The following is a 15,941-nucleotide window of genomic DNA, read 5'->3' on the forward strand; positions in this document are numbered from 1 at the left end:
CTGCATGCATCCAGACAACATGTCCCCAGAGTTTCCTATACAGTTCATCTATCTGTAACGTGTTGAGGCCGGCAATTAAGGAGAATGAGAGGCTCAATTAAAGATGTTGCAGAACTGCTGTATTTGAAGCACGAAACAGTTCAGCCCAGTTCCCCTGATGTTGCTACAGCGATCAAGCCGTTTTACCATCCTGGTAACGGACGAGTCAGTGTATAGATCATTTGTAAATTAAAACTCAAAGAACGTGTCATGGCAGCTCTGCTTCTAAACAACTGCAGTATTATTTTTGGGGGGTTTGGCTATTTCTTACATTATTAGCACAGAACATTTTTGGGGTTAATACATACAGCCGGAAATAACTTTTGGATATCAGAGCGGCGGTAACTCACCAGCATTACGACTTTCCCGAGTTGGAGCCTATGTTCACACCCCCCCAATTGAAGTTATCAGTCAAGATGCTTCTGGCGGAGAAGAGGTTTACACCATCCACCACTTCCGAGTATATTACTTGCTAATGTTCAGACTCTGGATAATAAAGTAGACAAGCTCATGGCGAGGACCTCTTCCAAAGAGACATTAGGAAATGTAACATACTCTGTTTAACTGAATCATGGCTCTGGGATATACTGTCAACTTCCAAACAGCTAGCTGGGTTCTCAGTACATTGTGCAGACAGGAAAATTGTTATATTATTGTAGCTGGAAAAGGCTACCAAAACAACACATTGCCTGTAGTACTCGTGCTGCAAAAATGCTTGACCACTGTTACTCCCACTTCCGGAATGGCTATAAGGCCATCCCCGTCCTCCGTTCGGCAAATCAGATCGCAACTCCATTTTGCTCCTCCCTTCCTATAGGCAGAAACTCAAACAGGAAGTCTATTGCCCAAACTAAATGGCCTGCCCTTCAGTCTCAGTTGCTAATAGATGCATATTATTAGTAGTATTGGATAGAACTAAAGTTTCCAAAACTGTCAAAATACTATCTGTGAGTAGAACAGAACTGATATTGCAGGCGAAACCCTGAGGAAAATCAAACCAGGAAGTGGCTTCTATTTTGAAAACTCCATGTTCCATAGCTGGCCTTTGCTCCATTTAAAGGGATATCAACCAGATGCCTTTTCCTATCGCTTCCTCAAGGTGTCAGTCTTTAGACAGTTTCAGGCTTTTATTTTGAAAGATGAGCGAGAAAGATAACATCGGGTCATTTTATGGCCGGGTGCCAGCAGCATTTGTATGCGTAACAAAGTTTGGGCAGCCATTGCCTTTCCCTTCTCCGACAGAAAAAGACAGTTGGGGTTGATGTATCATCAATTATATATATTTTAAAAACAACCCGAGCATTGATTATAAAAAAGTCTTGACATGTTTCTGTGGACATTACGGATACCATTTGGAATTTGTCTGAGTTGTCATGACCGCTATTTTTTAGTAATATTATTTGAATGTGGCGCTATGCAATTCAGCGGTTGTTGATGACAATTATCTTTTAACGGGATGGCAGCCATAAGAAGTTAAAGATAGTTTTGATTCCACGGACTGGGATATGTTCCGGGATGCCTCAGAATAACATTGACATATACACGGACAGTGACTCCGTTCATCAGGAAGTGAATAGGCGATGTTGCTCCCACTGCCTATTAAAACATACTCAAAACAAAAAACATGGATTGACAGCAAACAGGCAAAACCTCAATAGAGCCAGTGGAGTTGCAATTCAACAGCTTAGGCAAAGGGATGCAATGGTAAAGTGGACATACGCGTCGGTATGTATCAGTTTGTGGGGCCACGGTAATGATACGTTTCGGTAGCTTTATAATAAACTCAGACAAAAAAAAATTACTTTCCATTCAGAAAAATGGCAGCATGACTGACTAGGCCTGGTTTCTGTCTCTACTGTATGAAATCAAGCATAGAAAAACTATTCTAAGCTTTGACAACCTGTAGCTCGTCATCTTCCAATCCAGAACATAGTGATCAGTCACAGCGAAGTAGCTTTGAGTTGCTCTGGAGGTCCAACTATCAGTGAAGAGAGCTAGATTGAATTGACAGACATCCTTTTTCAATTTCTCTGTGATGTTTCAGAGTTTGGGAATTACTATGCTGCTGAAATGTGTGCGGGAGGGGACATCGTAACACAGTTACATTTTTAAAGATCAGGTGACGAAATCCCAAGTCAGTAACCACCGACTAGAACTGCAAGTCTTTGGCTACGAATACCCCCACTGTTTTCATAATTTTTGTTTTTCTGAATTTGTCACAAATTGTTGATGGAATACATTGTTGTGTTGTGAGATTGTGTTGTTTTTGCTAACGAGTGGACTCTGCTTGCTCCAGCTCCACCTGCAAGGGATACGGCGGCGACACGTTAGAAGTGTTTCCTACTGAAATGTCTTTGCAAATCATCCAATAGTTGTTTAAGAGGGGCAGTTTACGGTCACTAAATTGAGACGTCGCTGTGGAGTAAAGTTTGACAGCCCTTAGGAGCCCCCTAACATCCACAAGCCGCACATCTGGTTCTGTGGATCAGAATGTATGACGTGCGTGTAGTCTGCTCCGCAATAAGCAAGTTTTGGACATTATAGGAAAATAACAGGTATACCGTAATTCCGCAGTTCATATGTGCGCATTGAACCTTAGGAGGTGTATCGAACAGTTCGATAACATACAGTGCACCGTTGCATCCCTAGAGATGTATGTGGCAGGGTCTACAAACAATCAATGATTAAAAAAAGGGAAAATCAGCATCGTCGGACACCGACATCAAGCTAAACACCTTCGTCCGCTTTGAGGATAACAGAGTCACCGACGCGGCACGCTCCCAAGGACTGTGGGCTCTCGTTCTCCGCGGCCGACATGAGTAAGACATTTAAGCATGTTAAACATTGCAAGGCTGCATCCCTATCCCAGTCTGCTGTCCTCATTTGCTTCAAGATGTCCTCTACCAAAGAAAGCAAAAAGGTTAACTGAACTAAATTACTATCGCCCTGTAGCACTCACTTCTGACATCATGAAGTGCTTTGAGAGGCTAGTTAAGGATTATATCACCTTCACCCTAGACCAACTACAATTTGCATACCACCCCAATAGATCCACAGACGATGCAATCGCCATCGCACCGCCCTATCCCATCTGGACAAGAGGAATACCCATGTAAGAAAGCTGTTCATTGACTAAAGCTCATCATTAAGCGTGGGCCTTGGTTCTGAACCCCGCCCTGTGCAACTGCGTCCTGGACTTCCTGATGGGTCAACCCCAGCTGGTGAAGGTATGAAACACCATTTTGCCGATCCTCAACACTGGGGCCCCACAAGGATGTGTTCTCAGCCCCCTCCTGTACTCCCTGTTCACCCATGACCATGCACACCTCTACCTCAATCATCAACTTTGCAGACAACAATAGTAGGCCTGATTACCAACAATGATCACGAAAATAACCCCTCACTCAACGTCAACAAAAAGGAGCAGATGGTGGACTTCAGGAAACAGTGGGAGCACGCCACTATCCACATCGACCGGACCGCGATGGAGAAGTTGAAAAGCTTCAAGTTCCTCGGATAACACGTCACTGACATTCTGAAATGGTCCACCCACACAGAGAATGAAGGCGGCGCAACAGCCCCTCTGCAACCCCAAGAGGCTAAAGAAATTTGGCTTGGCCCCAAAGACCCTCAGAAACTTTTACAGATGCACAATAGAAAGCATCCTGTATCACCGCCTGGTACGGCAACTGCACCGCCTGTAACCGCAAGGCTCTCCAGTGCGTGGTACAGTCTGCACAACGTATCACCAGGGGCAAACTACCTGCCCTCCAGGACATCTACAGCACCTGATGCCGCTGGAAGGCCAAAAAGTACATTAACCACCCGAGCCACGGCCTGTTCGACATGTCATCATTCAGAAGGCGAGATCAGTACAGGTGCATCAAAGCTTGGACAGAGAGACAGAGAGACTGAAAAACAGCTCCTCTCTCAACTGGCAATCAGACTGTTAATTAGCCATCCCTAGCTGGCTACCACCGTGTTACTCAGCTCTGCACATTAGAGGCTGCTGCCCTACATACATAGAATCACCCTTTAATAATGTTTACATAAAGCTTCACGCATTTCATATGTACATTTGAAGTTGGAAGTTTAAATAGGTTGGAGTCATTAAAGCTCGTTTTTCAACTATTCCACAAATTTCTTTGTAGCTCAGTTGGTAGAGCATGGCGCTTGTAACGCCAGGGTAGTGGGTTCGATCCCGGGACCACCCATACATAGAATGTATGCACACATGACTGTAAGTCGCTTTGGATAAAAGCGTCTGCTAAATGGCATATATTATTCTTGTTAACAAATTATAGTTTTGGCAAGTCGGTTAGGACATCTACTTGGTGCATGACAAGTAATTTCTCCAACAATTGTTTACAGACAGATTACTTCACGGTATCACAATTCCAGTGGGTCAGAAGTTTACATACACTAAGATGACTGTGCCTTTAAACAGCTTGGAAAATTCCAGACAATTATGTCATGGCTTTAGAAGCTTCTGATAAATGATGTCAGTTAGCCTGAGTCAATTGGAGGTGCAACTGTGGATGTATTTCAAGGCCTACCTTTCAAAAGCAGTGCCTCTTTGCTTGACATCATGGAGAAATCAGAAGAAATCAGCCAAGACCTCAGAAACAAAATGTTTGTAGACCTCCACAAGTCTGGTTCATCCTTGGGAGCAATTACCAAATGCCTGAAAAGGTACCATGTTCATCTGTACAAACAATAGTACACAAGTATTAACACCATGGGACCACGCAGCCATCATACCACTCAGGAAGGAGTCGCATTCTGTCTCCTAGAGATGAAAGTAGTTTACTGCGAAAAGTGCAAATCAATCCCAGAACAGAAAAAGGACCTTTGGAAGCTGCTGGTGGAAACAGGTACAAAAGTATATAGCCACAGTAAAACGAGTCCTATATCAATATGACCTGAAAGGCCGTTCAGCAAGGAAGAAGCCATTGCTCCAAAACCACCATAAAAAAAGCCAGACTACAGTTTGCAACTGCACATGGGGGAAAAAATATTATACTTTTTGGAGAAATGTCCTCTGGTCATGATGACCGTCGTTATGTTTGGAGGAAAAAGGGGGAGGCTTGCAAGCTGAAGAACACCATCCCAAACATGAATCAAGGGGGTGACAGCATCATGTTGTGGGGGTGCTTTGTTGCAGGAGGGACTGGTGCACTTCAAAGAGATGGCATCATGAGGGGGTAAAAAAAAAATTGGTGGATATATTGAAGCAACATCTCAAGACATCAGTCAGGAAGTTAAAGCTTGGTCGCAAATGAGTCTTCCAAATGGACAATGATCCAAGCATACTTCCAAAGTTGTGGCCAAATGGCTTAAGGACAATAAAGTAAAGGTATTGAAGTGGCCATCACAAAGCCCTGGCCTCAATCATATAGAAAATGTGTGGGTAGAACTGAAAAAGCGTGTGTGAGCAAGGAGGCCTACAAATCTGACTCAGTTACACCAGCTCTGTCAGGAGGAATGGACCAGAATTCACCCAACTTATTGTGGGAAGCTTGTGGAAGGCTACCCAAAACATTTGACCTAAGTTAAACAATTTAAAAGGCAATGCTACCAAATACTAATTGAGTATGTAAACTTCTGACCCACTGGGAATGTGATGAAAGAAATAAAGCTAAAATAAATAAATCTCTATTTTTCTGACATTTCACATTCTTAAAACGAAGTGGTGATCCTAACTGACCTAAAACGAGGCATTTTTTACTAGGATTAAATGTCAGGAATTATGAAAAACTGAGTTTAGATTTGGCTACGGTGTATGTAAACTTCAGATTTCAACTGTATATACACTGTATTATTTTCTACTCTATTTTAGTCAATGCAACTCCAACATTTCACGTTATAGTATAGCTCTTAATTCCATTATTTTAGATTTGTGTGCATTGTGAATGGTTGGATACTACTGCACTGTTGGAGCAAGGAACACAAGCAGTTCGCAACACCCGCAACATCTGCTAAATATATGTATGTGACCTATAACATTTGATATACCTAAGAAGCATTAGGCTCTCGGTCTGCTATGCGCTTTTGAAAACCCGGGTAAGCTCCACTAGTAGCCTTGACCACAGCATTTGTTCACTGATATGCCTTATACTTTCAAATCAGTCACATTCCTGAAGCCCAAGAAACAAACACTTAGCTTCCTACTACATATGGAAATTAAAAAGGTTTATGAAATACTTTATTGAAGGTTGTTGTCAAAATGTATTAAATGCAGAACCATTTTCCCCCCCATCGATGACAGGCGCATGGGTCCCCGGAGACAAGGTGTTTTTAGGTCCCATCCAGAGGCTGTATTGTCCCTCCCGGCCACTTACAGTTTGTGCACCAGGTGGTTCCTCAGGTCCTGGGTGATGTCCTCATGCCAACTCTTCCTCATACCCGCTGCAGAGGGTGGGGTCGCCATGGGCATGGAGCCCATGTTACCCGTCCCACCCGCATCATTCATCAGACTAGAACACACAGAGAGAACAAAGTTTGCCTGACTGAAGTGTCAGATGGGTGGATGAGATTACCAGTTCTGGGACAATTATATTGCACCAGGCATGCTCAATCAAGTGCAGGTAGAAGTATTTAAGAGAGTAAATAATTATATTTTAAGGCAGGTCTGCTACTCACCCCTGGGAGTTCATGTTGAGGTGGAGCATGGTATCCTGCAGCAGACTGGCCTGCTGGTTCTGGGGTGAAACACCCATTCCTCCATTCACCCCCATTGGGTTACCCCCTAACATGGTGAAATAAACATTCACACACACACGGGTTTTCCACAAATAATATTCAACATAATTAAAAAGGCCAGATGTTTAAAGGCACGGACTTTGAAATGGCGGTAAAAAACACAGTAGACCTGATTATCTTTTAGACAACTAACAGCTTACCCATAGGGTTGAGCGGCCTCATGCCCGGTTGTCCCTGCAGACCCTGTGAGGGCAGAGAAGCCTGGTTGGGCTGGCTCTGGATCTGGGTACCCTGGTAAGTGAGGCCCAGGGCGGCATAGGCCCTTTCAATTGAGCTGGGATCGATCTGGCTGGGGGGGTTGAGATTGGCGGAGCTGGGCTGGCCTCCGGGCACCAAGCCCAGGGAACTACCCAGACCTACACCAGCACCTCCTAGCAGAGCTGTAGAGACAGGATTATTAATAATAAGTGTTCAGACCCTTTATTAGTACTTTGTTGAAGCACCTATGACAGCGATTACAGCCTCGAGTCGTCTTCGGTATGACGCTACAGGCTTGGCACACCTGTATTTGGAGAGTTTCTCCCATTCTTCTCTGCAGATCCTCACAAGCTCAGTCAAGATGGATGGGGATCGTTGCTGCACAGCTATTTTCAGGTCTCTCCAGAGATGTTAGATCGGGTGCAAGTCCAGGCTCTGGCTGGGCCTCTCAAGGACATTCAGAGACTTGTCCCGATGCCACTCCTGCGTTGTCTTGGCTGTGTGCTTAGGGTTGTTGTCCTGTTGGAAGGTGAACATTCGCCCCCGTCAGAGGTCTTGAGCACTCCTAAGATTTTCATCAAGGATCTCTGTACTTTGCTCCATTCATCTTTCCCTCGATCCTGACTAGTCTCCCAGTCCCTGCCGCTGAGAAGTGTCTTCCGTTTTGCCACTCTACAATAAAGGCCTGATTGGTGGAGTGCTGCAGAGATGGTTGTCCTTCAGGAAGGTTCTCCCATCTCCACAGAGGAACTCTGGAGCTGTCAGAGACCATCGGGATGTTGGTCACCTCCCTGACCAAGGCCCTTCTCCCCCGATTGCCCAGTTTGGCCATGCAGCCAGCTCTAAGAAAAGTCTTGGTGGTTACAAACTTCTTCTGGTACCCTTCCCCAGATTGGTGCCGACACAATCCTGTCTCGGAGCTCTATGGACAATTCCTTCGATCTCATGGCTTGGTTTTTGCTCTAACATGCACTGTAAACTGTGCAAACTTATATAGACAGGTATGTGCCTTTGCAAATCATGTCCAATCAATTTAATTTAACACAGGTGGACAATTTCAAGTCTCATAGCAAAGGGTCTGAATACTTATGTAAATATTTTATCGGTTTTTGTTTATTTTTTCATACATTTGCAAAAACATTTTGCTTTGTCATTATGGTGTATTGTGTGTAGATTAAAGAGGAAAATGTTTTATTTCATCAATTTTAGAATAAGGTGCTAACATAACATGTGGAAATAGTCAAGGGGTCTGAACACACTGTACATCTATAGACATTACTTGAATGAGTTGAGACTTGACGGCTCTCTAAACCTAAGACTAGACGCGTACTACTATTACACGAGCCAGCTAACAGACTGAGGGAGAGCGGGGTAGTGAAAAAAGTATTGTTTGATAGGCAGATACACTCACACTGCTGGTTCCTCTTGTCCCCGGCATTCTTGAGCGGCAGGCAGACAGGACAGTCGTGCCGTGTACAGTTCTTCCAGTGAGAGATGATCTGTCTGGATGACGCACAGTGAGCCACTAAAGAAGGAGAGAACAAAGGGGCAGAGACAAGCAAAAGAAAAAGGGTGAGAAAAAGATTGCGGTGATTACTTCAGAGAGCTCTTGATGAATATCATACACAACTTAGGTAAAGGTGTGACATGGAACCATCTTGCAGGTCTATCTATTCTGGGTCTTATCAGCTCACCCTGGCAGGACTTGCCGGCCTGGCAGTGGGTCATGTGGTTGAGGACGTTCTTCATGGTGCGGCAGTGTGGCAAGTTGCACTGGCGCACCTCCCCGTTGGCTTGCTCCCTACGCTGGCACTTGTGTGCATGGAGCAGGAGTACCAGCTGCTGCTGGATCAGCTTGCGCTTCTCGGGGTCGGCCGTAGGGGGCGCCCCAGCTGCTGCAGACACGGCGGGCCCCAGGCCTCCCTGGGCGTTGGGGACCAACCCTGCAGTGCCTCCGGCTCCACCGCCCACACCTGTGGCAGACTGCTGTGTGGCCTGAGGATAGAGGGGAGGAAGAGGAAATAAAATAATTGAAAATATACAAGTTACTGCAACTGTGATAGTTTGTTCAGGGTTGGTCAGTGTGGTTGACTGGTACACAAAAAGGCAGCATCCATGACAGAAGTTTGAAATGATAGGTATGAGACTAGCTAACTAACTTCCTTACCATGGCAGCCATGCCCTGCATGGGCTGGCTCTTCTTGTCCATGCTGAACTGGGCCAGGCTGTTGGGCATGGAGCCTTTGTTCTGGAGCGGAGGGCCCAGCCCTGCTCCCCCCAGCCCCTGGCCTGCCTGCTGCTCACCATAGGGGACTCCATAAGGGCCTGGGTTACCCGCCATACCCATCTGAGAAGAGGATGGGCAGGGAAATGTATAGAAGATAAGGAGAGACAGAAATGGAAGACCGGAGGGAGGGTTAGAGATGGCATGGTTTAAATCAGGGGTGTCAAAATCATTCCATGGAGGGCCGAGTGTCCACAGGTTTTTGTTTTGTATGCCCTAGAAAACCAGGTGTGGATAGTTCCTTACTAATTAATTACCTTAATCAAGTACAATGGAGGATCGAAAACATGCAGACACTTGGCCCTCCGTGGAATGAGTATGACACTTGTGGTTTTAACAAAGCATACTGGATTGAGAAAAATAGTGAAATAAATTGACATACATTTTTACAGTTTTTATATGCAATGTGTTAGAAAATGTAAGTGTTCAAATCACTTGAATTGTATTTCTTCAGACTGAGAGTAGTCCTGTTAAATGAGCACAACCCTGGGGATATTAATCACTAACAGTGTGAAAAATAGTAATGGGAGAAAAATTTAAATCTAGAGTTACATATGGAGATATTATTTTATGGTATATCGTATTGTTCTGACAACGCAATATTATTTTTGTGCCAGTTTGCTATACCTGCACCAAAACGCCAGTATTTTTCCTTCATAGTTTGTTATCGATCTTTTGAATAGGGAGCCAATTTGTTTTTGGGCACTTATTTCCATGACTGATCAAAACTTGTTCCCATGACTCTCCCTTGACACTCTGCAGCAGCGCAATACATATAGAATCGTGAGATTCAAAAGACATATCGGCACCAAAGTATCATGATAATATCGCATCGCCAAGTGTCTGGAAATTCGCAGCCCCAGTGAAGACCATTAAGCTAAAAGAACCATCTCCCTTGCACCACAAATCAACTTCTCTGCCACGCCGTTTGCACACCAATTAAAATCAACTACTTCTAAAGAGTGACAACGTACTTATTTTCTAATCAATTAGCAGCAGGTAACTTTGGAGGGTTCAATTAAATCATTAATGATGGCTCAGAACAGGCAGACCAATTATCAATCCGCCATGCCACGGTTGCCCCACATTTCATGTTGACATGTTGGAATAAGACGACCACTGCTGTGCTTAATTAATCAAGGGCTTCCACGTGGCTCCCAATTTGTAGTAATGTCTGGTTGCTCGCTAGGGGTTAATCGAATGCTTTCATCATTTTGCATACATTCTCCCTCCCCACCTTCCTTCCTCCCTCCCTCCACATGCCAGCCATGCCCTCTACTAGTCTTCCTCCTCCCTGACAGAGCCTTTAACTACACAGCATTAGATCTCTAAAACTCCAATCATTTGAATTGTACACTTTTAAACCTTGATTAAAACATCCTTAATATTTGAATAATGACAACTGCTCTTTTAACCTGTTTTTGTGAATCAACTGTTGAATTTTAACATTGTGTAGGCAAAAATACACACAAGCAGCTTTCTTGGTCAGGGTGGCTTAAAGATGCCCATCTCAATGTCCTAAAACTAAAGAATACGTCAATTAAAAACATCTCTCCTCTCTTGTCTGAAGGGTTCATACAAACCTTATTCAGTGCTCCAGGTTGCTGTACTCTGAGTCCAGCCTGTCCCCCGGCGCCCTGCTGCTGCAGAGTCTCAGCCAACATGTTACTGTTCCCCACCATCCCCTGGTTTGAGAAGCTCATCCTGGGGGATCCGTTCATCACCGGCCCCCCCATCATGGCTTGCTGCTGCTGTCCGTTGCCCTTCTGGGCCCCAATCATGCCCCTGTTCATGGCACCCACCATACCCACCTGCTGCTGCATCATGCTGGCCTGCTGCTGGGGTGAGAGGTGTTGCTGCTGGCCCATGCCCTGGGGCCCAGGGGATACCTTCATGTTCCCCAGGTGGCCCATGCTGGCCCCGCCTGGGCTGCCCACCACACCCTGGCCCTGCTGTGTGGAGGCATGTGGAGCGCCTGATCGAAGGAGCTCTGAGAGCTGCTTGTGCTTGGCCACCGCATCCTGGCCACCCCCCCCTCCCAGGCCCATTCCACCGCCTCCCCCCAGACTGGTGTGCAGCTGGCTGAGGTCCCCTCCGTTGACCAGGCCCAACTCCGAGGAATTGATGAGCTCGTCAGGGAGGTCGTGCTCCAGGTCGAACAATGAGCCGAAATCTGTGCAGGGAGGGAGAAAACATGAGTACGTAGAAAGAGAGCAAGAGGGGGATTGTGAACAAGAGGAAAGAAAAAGAAGTGAAAGGGAGAGAAATAGAGGTGTGCCAGGGTACCTTTCTGACATAACAATAAATGACTAACAAAACCAATTCCAGTGCACTGTATTCAAACAGTCATACATGGTTGCATCAAATGTGGTGGCCAATTGGCATAGCCTGAGAATTACATGTGTATAATGAGGAGAACCAATGCTTTGAAATTAAGGTGGCCGTTCAAACAGACGCTCTCCCACACACACAGTGGCTGGCCTCGGACGATCTGTGCCGGACCGCGAGTGTGATTTAACACGGCGCAGACAGAGCTTTACACACAGTGACAGATGGGCCTCAACACTGCGTTAACACCACACAGATAGCCAGGTTCATAGAGACCCTCTGGACACAGGTGGCTCCAGTGTCATGTTCAGTAGGTAACAAATGGGAGAAAACCGTCTTGAAACTGAGGAAAACAGGGGGGCAACGGGTAGTTGTCCATTTCAAAACATTTTGCAAAGCTGTGCCAGAGTATTGAACACAAGACAGAGCGTCACAAAATTATACCAATTGTCAAGAAATAGCTTTTCTTTGTTGTGCTATATTCAGGGATTCCATGCCTTCTAACAAAAAAAAGGATCCCCCCACACTGACACATTGTCAACTGCTGAATCCTTGAGATGCGCTCAAACAGAAAGCAGTGCATTGTGTCTCACCTGAAGACATAAGTCACTGAAGTTTCTGTAGTGTCCATCCAATTTGCAAATTCAGGCCTCATTTTGATATGCACTGAATATTGGGGTAACATACAGAATAGCCTTTTGCAACAATAAAATAATAAAATAATAACTAAAGCAAGTTGCAACAATTAAAAATAATAATAAGAAATAACTAAAGAATTTACGAATTGCTATAGGCCTACAGCACCTTCCCTGGAGAAATTGGACAGCCACAGCATTCTCTTAGCACTACGAGAGAGAAAAATATATCAAAAGTGCAGTACAGGCACGGAATTTTTCTGTTATTAAGTACCTTGGGTCGTCAAAGTATTTTGTGTCAAGTGGCTGACTTTAGCATGTACTGTTTGCTAATATATGGGCAATGGGAGGCAGTAGCTAGCTAGCTAGCTATGCAATGACAAAATTAACTAACAGTTCCAAGTCCAATTTCAAACTACTTACTACTCGCTAGCAAATTTAGCATCTGCAGAAGGCCATCTAAACATATCACAGTGGTAAATACTGTGGCCCAGTTCTATGTTATACCACTGCAATTTGACGTTTTTGTATAGGTTGTTAGCCTTAGTCCTCCAGTCTCTGCCACATCTTCAGAAAAACTAGTTAATGGCAATTTGAACATAATCACTCACCCAGCAAGCTAGCTAAATGGGCCTGCTGCAGTAGTAGCTAGCTATGTAATTAACATCGTTAGTTTTATAAACGATGACTAGCTAGCTAAGTTAGTTGGAAACATGTAACGTTACCAAGTATCCAGGTGAACGAAACTTCAATTAGTTTGCTAGCTAACGTTATCGTTTGTACGAATTGCTTATAGTTCAAGTTAATTACCTAACTTAATTAAATACTATATTTGAAAGGGTAAAAACGTCAAGTGTTGCAGTGAACTGTTAACCTTAGTTGGTGTGCTTGCGGGCTAGCTAGCGCGTTAGCACCGAATGGCGATGAGAGCTTTGTCACAACTCCCTTTGAAAGTTGGCTAGCGAACTGACTAGAGCTCACTAGCAACCTGAAAAATAACTAGTTAGCAAAGTAAGCTACTTGGCTGGACGAATTAACTTGTAAACGAGTTGAACGATTTGTGTTTCATGGATTGCCTCTCAGCTGAATTATCTACCTCATTTAGTATAAAACATGTTTTTAAAACCATTTGCCACACCAATCACTATATTAGCCAGCTAACGTTAGCGAGTTCTGTGTCGCTTAAAGGAAAGCGTCCATGTCTATCTCGGGGATAATAATTTAAATTAATGTTTGCCGTGTTGGCATAACATCTTAATTTGACAGTATTTATTAACTAAATGCTAAGTACAAATAATGTAGCGAACTACCCATGCAGCAAGCCCCGTATTCGTAACTCGCTAGCCAGCGTTCATCGTAGTGCTGAAATTACTACTAGCCTTACTGCTATGCAACTCCGACACACATTCGCTAGCTAGCGCGACAAAAACAGTGGGCAATTACACGGCCCCTTTTCCTTGCGAATCATACCACAATAATTGAAAATACTACAAAATAAACAAAATAAATAATACCCCTAACAAAAAAGATGTAGCAATATTTACCGTTTCCATCGCTGGCGGAGGCAGAAAGTGCCGGAGAGGATAGTTTAGGCCTCTTGGCTGAAGGCGGGCCAGAGTCCAGAACGTTCTCGGCCATATTTTCTCGAATTAAAAATATATACGGAATCCACAACGGGAGACGTTCTCACGTATTTTGAACCTTAATTTTCTTTTAGATTCCACAATTGTGACTTTTCCCCCTCCTTTTGGGGAAGTCCCGTGTAAAAAAAATACTCCTTAACTGGGTTCGCCTCTCGATTTCAGCTTCGGAGTATCAACCCCCTCCCTAGTCTGATTTTTTGTTCTTTATAAATTGCCAGCGGAGGAGGAGGGGGTCGGTATGGGAGACACACGTAGCGGCTCTCCTCTAAACTCATATAACGTTAGCCTCATTTGATGCGAGAAAATTGTCCCAATGTTTATCTTCCATGATTATACGCGACCGTCATTTCTGCCACCCTTACCATAAGGTGAACATAAATGTCGGGTAGCAAACCCTTGTTGGTCGTGTTTGTGATCGCGGGCGAAGAGGTGATGCGAAAAAATATACCAGCGCAGCTGCAATTTTTGGGGGAATAGAATAGCCTATTGTCGACAGGGTCTGGTAAAATGCAATTGATGAATATTGTATTTCAATAGCCTATATGTTGCAATGCAACACAAAAATGACAATGTATCTGGTTAAATCAGAATTGCAACTGCATGCATGGTGGTAAATGATGGATATGCTACCAAATCTGAAATACCATGTTGCAACCATATAATTAGGAATTAGAATACTTTAATAGGATCTCTGTTTGCACCATACAACTTACACTATATATACGAAAGTATGTGGACACCCATTCAAATTAGTGGATTTGGCCATTTCAGCCCAGTGAATGTCAATGTAGACATAGGATGCCACTTTTCCAACAAGTCAGTTCGGTCAAATATCTGCCCTGCTAAAACTGCCCCTGGCAACTGTAACTGCTGGTAGTGGGAGGTGGAAATGTCTAGGAGCAACAACGGTTCAGCCGTTGTAGGCCACACAAGCTTACAGAACGGGACCACCGAGTGCTGTAGCACGTAAAAATTGTCTGTCCTAGGTTGCAGCACTTACTACCAAGTTCCAAACTGCCTCTGGAAGCAACATCAGCACAAGCACTGTTCGCCTGGAGCTTCATGAAATGGGCTTCCATGACCGAACAGCTGCAGATAAACTTAAGATCACCATGCTTCACCATCTGTCAGTCCGACGGACAAATCTGAGTTTGGCAGATGCCAGGAGAACGCTACCTGCCACAATGCATAGTGCCAGCCTTAAAGGTTGGTGGAATAATGGTCTGGGGCCGTTCATCACGGTTCGGACTATATTGTTTAGTACCAATGAAGGGAAATCTTAACGCTACAGCATACAATGACATTATAGCCGATTCTGTGCTTCCAACTTTGTGGCAACAGTTTGGGGAAGGCCTTTTTCCTGTTTCAGCAAGACAATGCCCCTGTGCACAAAGTGAGATCCATACAGAAATGGTTTGTTGAGATTGGTGTGGAAGAACTTGACTGGCCTGCACAGAGCCCTGACCTCAACCTCATCAAACACCTTTGGGTTGAATTGGATCTCTGACTGTGAGCCAAGCCTAATCGCTCAACATCAGTGCCCGAACTCATTAATGCTCTTGTGGCTGAACGCAAGCAAGTCCCCGCAGAAAAGTTCCAATATCTAGTGGAAAGCCTTCCCAGAAGAGTGGAGGCTGTTATAGCAGCAATCGGGTAACCAACTCCATATTAATGCCCATGATTTTGGAATAAGATGTTCGACGAGCAGGTGTCCACATACTTTTGGTAATGTCATGTGGATCTCTAAGATAAGCTGATCAGAGTGCTGATCTCAAGCTAATCAGGGAGCTAACGCAAGTCTTCTGGGTCCAGACAAGGCTACTCATCACAGCTCACCAAACCACCGATCCGGTCTGTAACATATTCTCATCCTCTTCTCTCCACAGCGGTGTGTGAGACGTGTGGTTTCAGTGGGACCGGATACACCTTCTTTTCCAAGACCAAGCGTTTCTGCAGCATCTCCTGCTCCAAAGCCTACTCCTTCAACTGCAAGAAGTCCTCTATCCTGGCACGGCTGCAGGTGAGAGAGAGAATCAAGGCACAGGTGATGAT

The 15,941-nt window shown here is 44.7% G+C and overlaps 1 protein-coding gene across 3 annotated transcripts in view; it reads right to left on the minus strand.

Annotated features, from left to right (window-relative positions):
- LOC124040150 (histone acetyltransferase p300-like) overlaps positions 1–14,346 on the minus strand; it is a 50,424-nt gene extending 36,078 nt beyond the window's left edge. For 2 of the 3 annotated variants that reach the window (XR_006839690.1, XM_046357053.1), the window contains exons 1-8: positions 13,791–14,346; positions 10,867–11,456; positions 9,167–9,346; positions 8,694–8,994; positions 8,411–8,524; positions 6,942–7,181; positions 6,682–6,787; positions 6,381–6,515 (exon numbers count right to left, since the gene is read on the minus strand). Coding sequence is in view for 2 of the 3 variants with exons in the window: in XM_046357053.1 (XP_046213009.1) it covers positions 6,381–6,515; positions 6,682–6,787; positions 6,942–7,181; positions 8,411–8,524; positions 8,694–8,994; positions 9,167–9,346; positions 10,867–11,456; positions 13,791–13,884 (1,760 nt within the window). In the remaining variant the exon portion in view is untranslated. The remainder of the gene's footprint in view (positions 1–6,380; positions 6,516–6,681; positions 6,788–6,941; positions 7,182–8,410; positions 8,525–8,693; positions 8,995–9,166; positions 9,347–10,866; positions 11,457–13,790) is intronic. The other variant, XM_046357054.1, reaches the window with a different exon arrangement.
- Between the last annotated feature and the right edge of the window lie 1,595 nt (positions 14,347–15,941).

The sequence above is a fragment of the Oncorhynchus gorbuscha genome, linkage group LG07 (genome assembly GCF_021184085.1).
Source record: "Oncorhynchus gorbuscha isolate QuinsamMale2020 ecotype Even-year linkage group LG07, OgorEven_v1.0, whole genome shotgun sequence".
Taxonomy (NCBI): domain Eukaryota; kingdom Metazoa; phylum Chordata; class Actinopteri; order Salmoniformes; family Salmonidae; genus Oncorhynchus; species Oncorhynchus gorbuscha.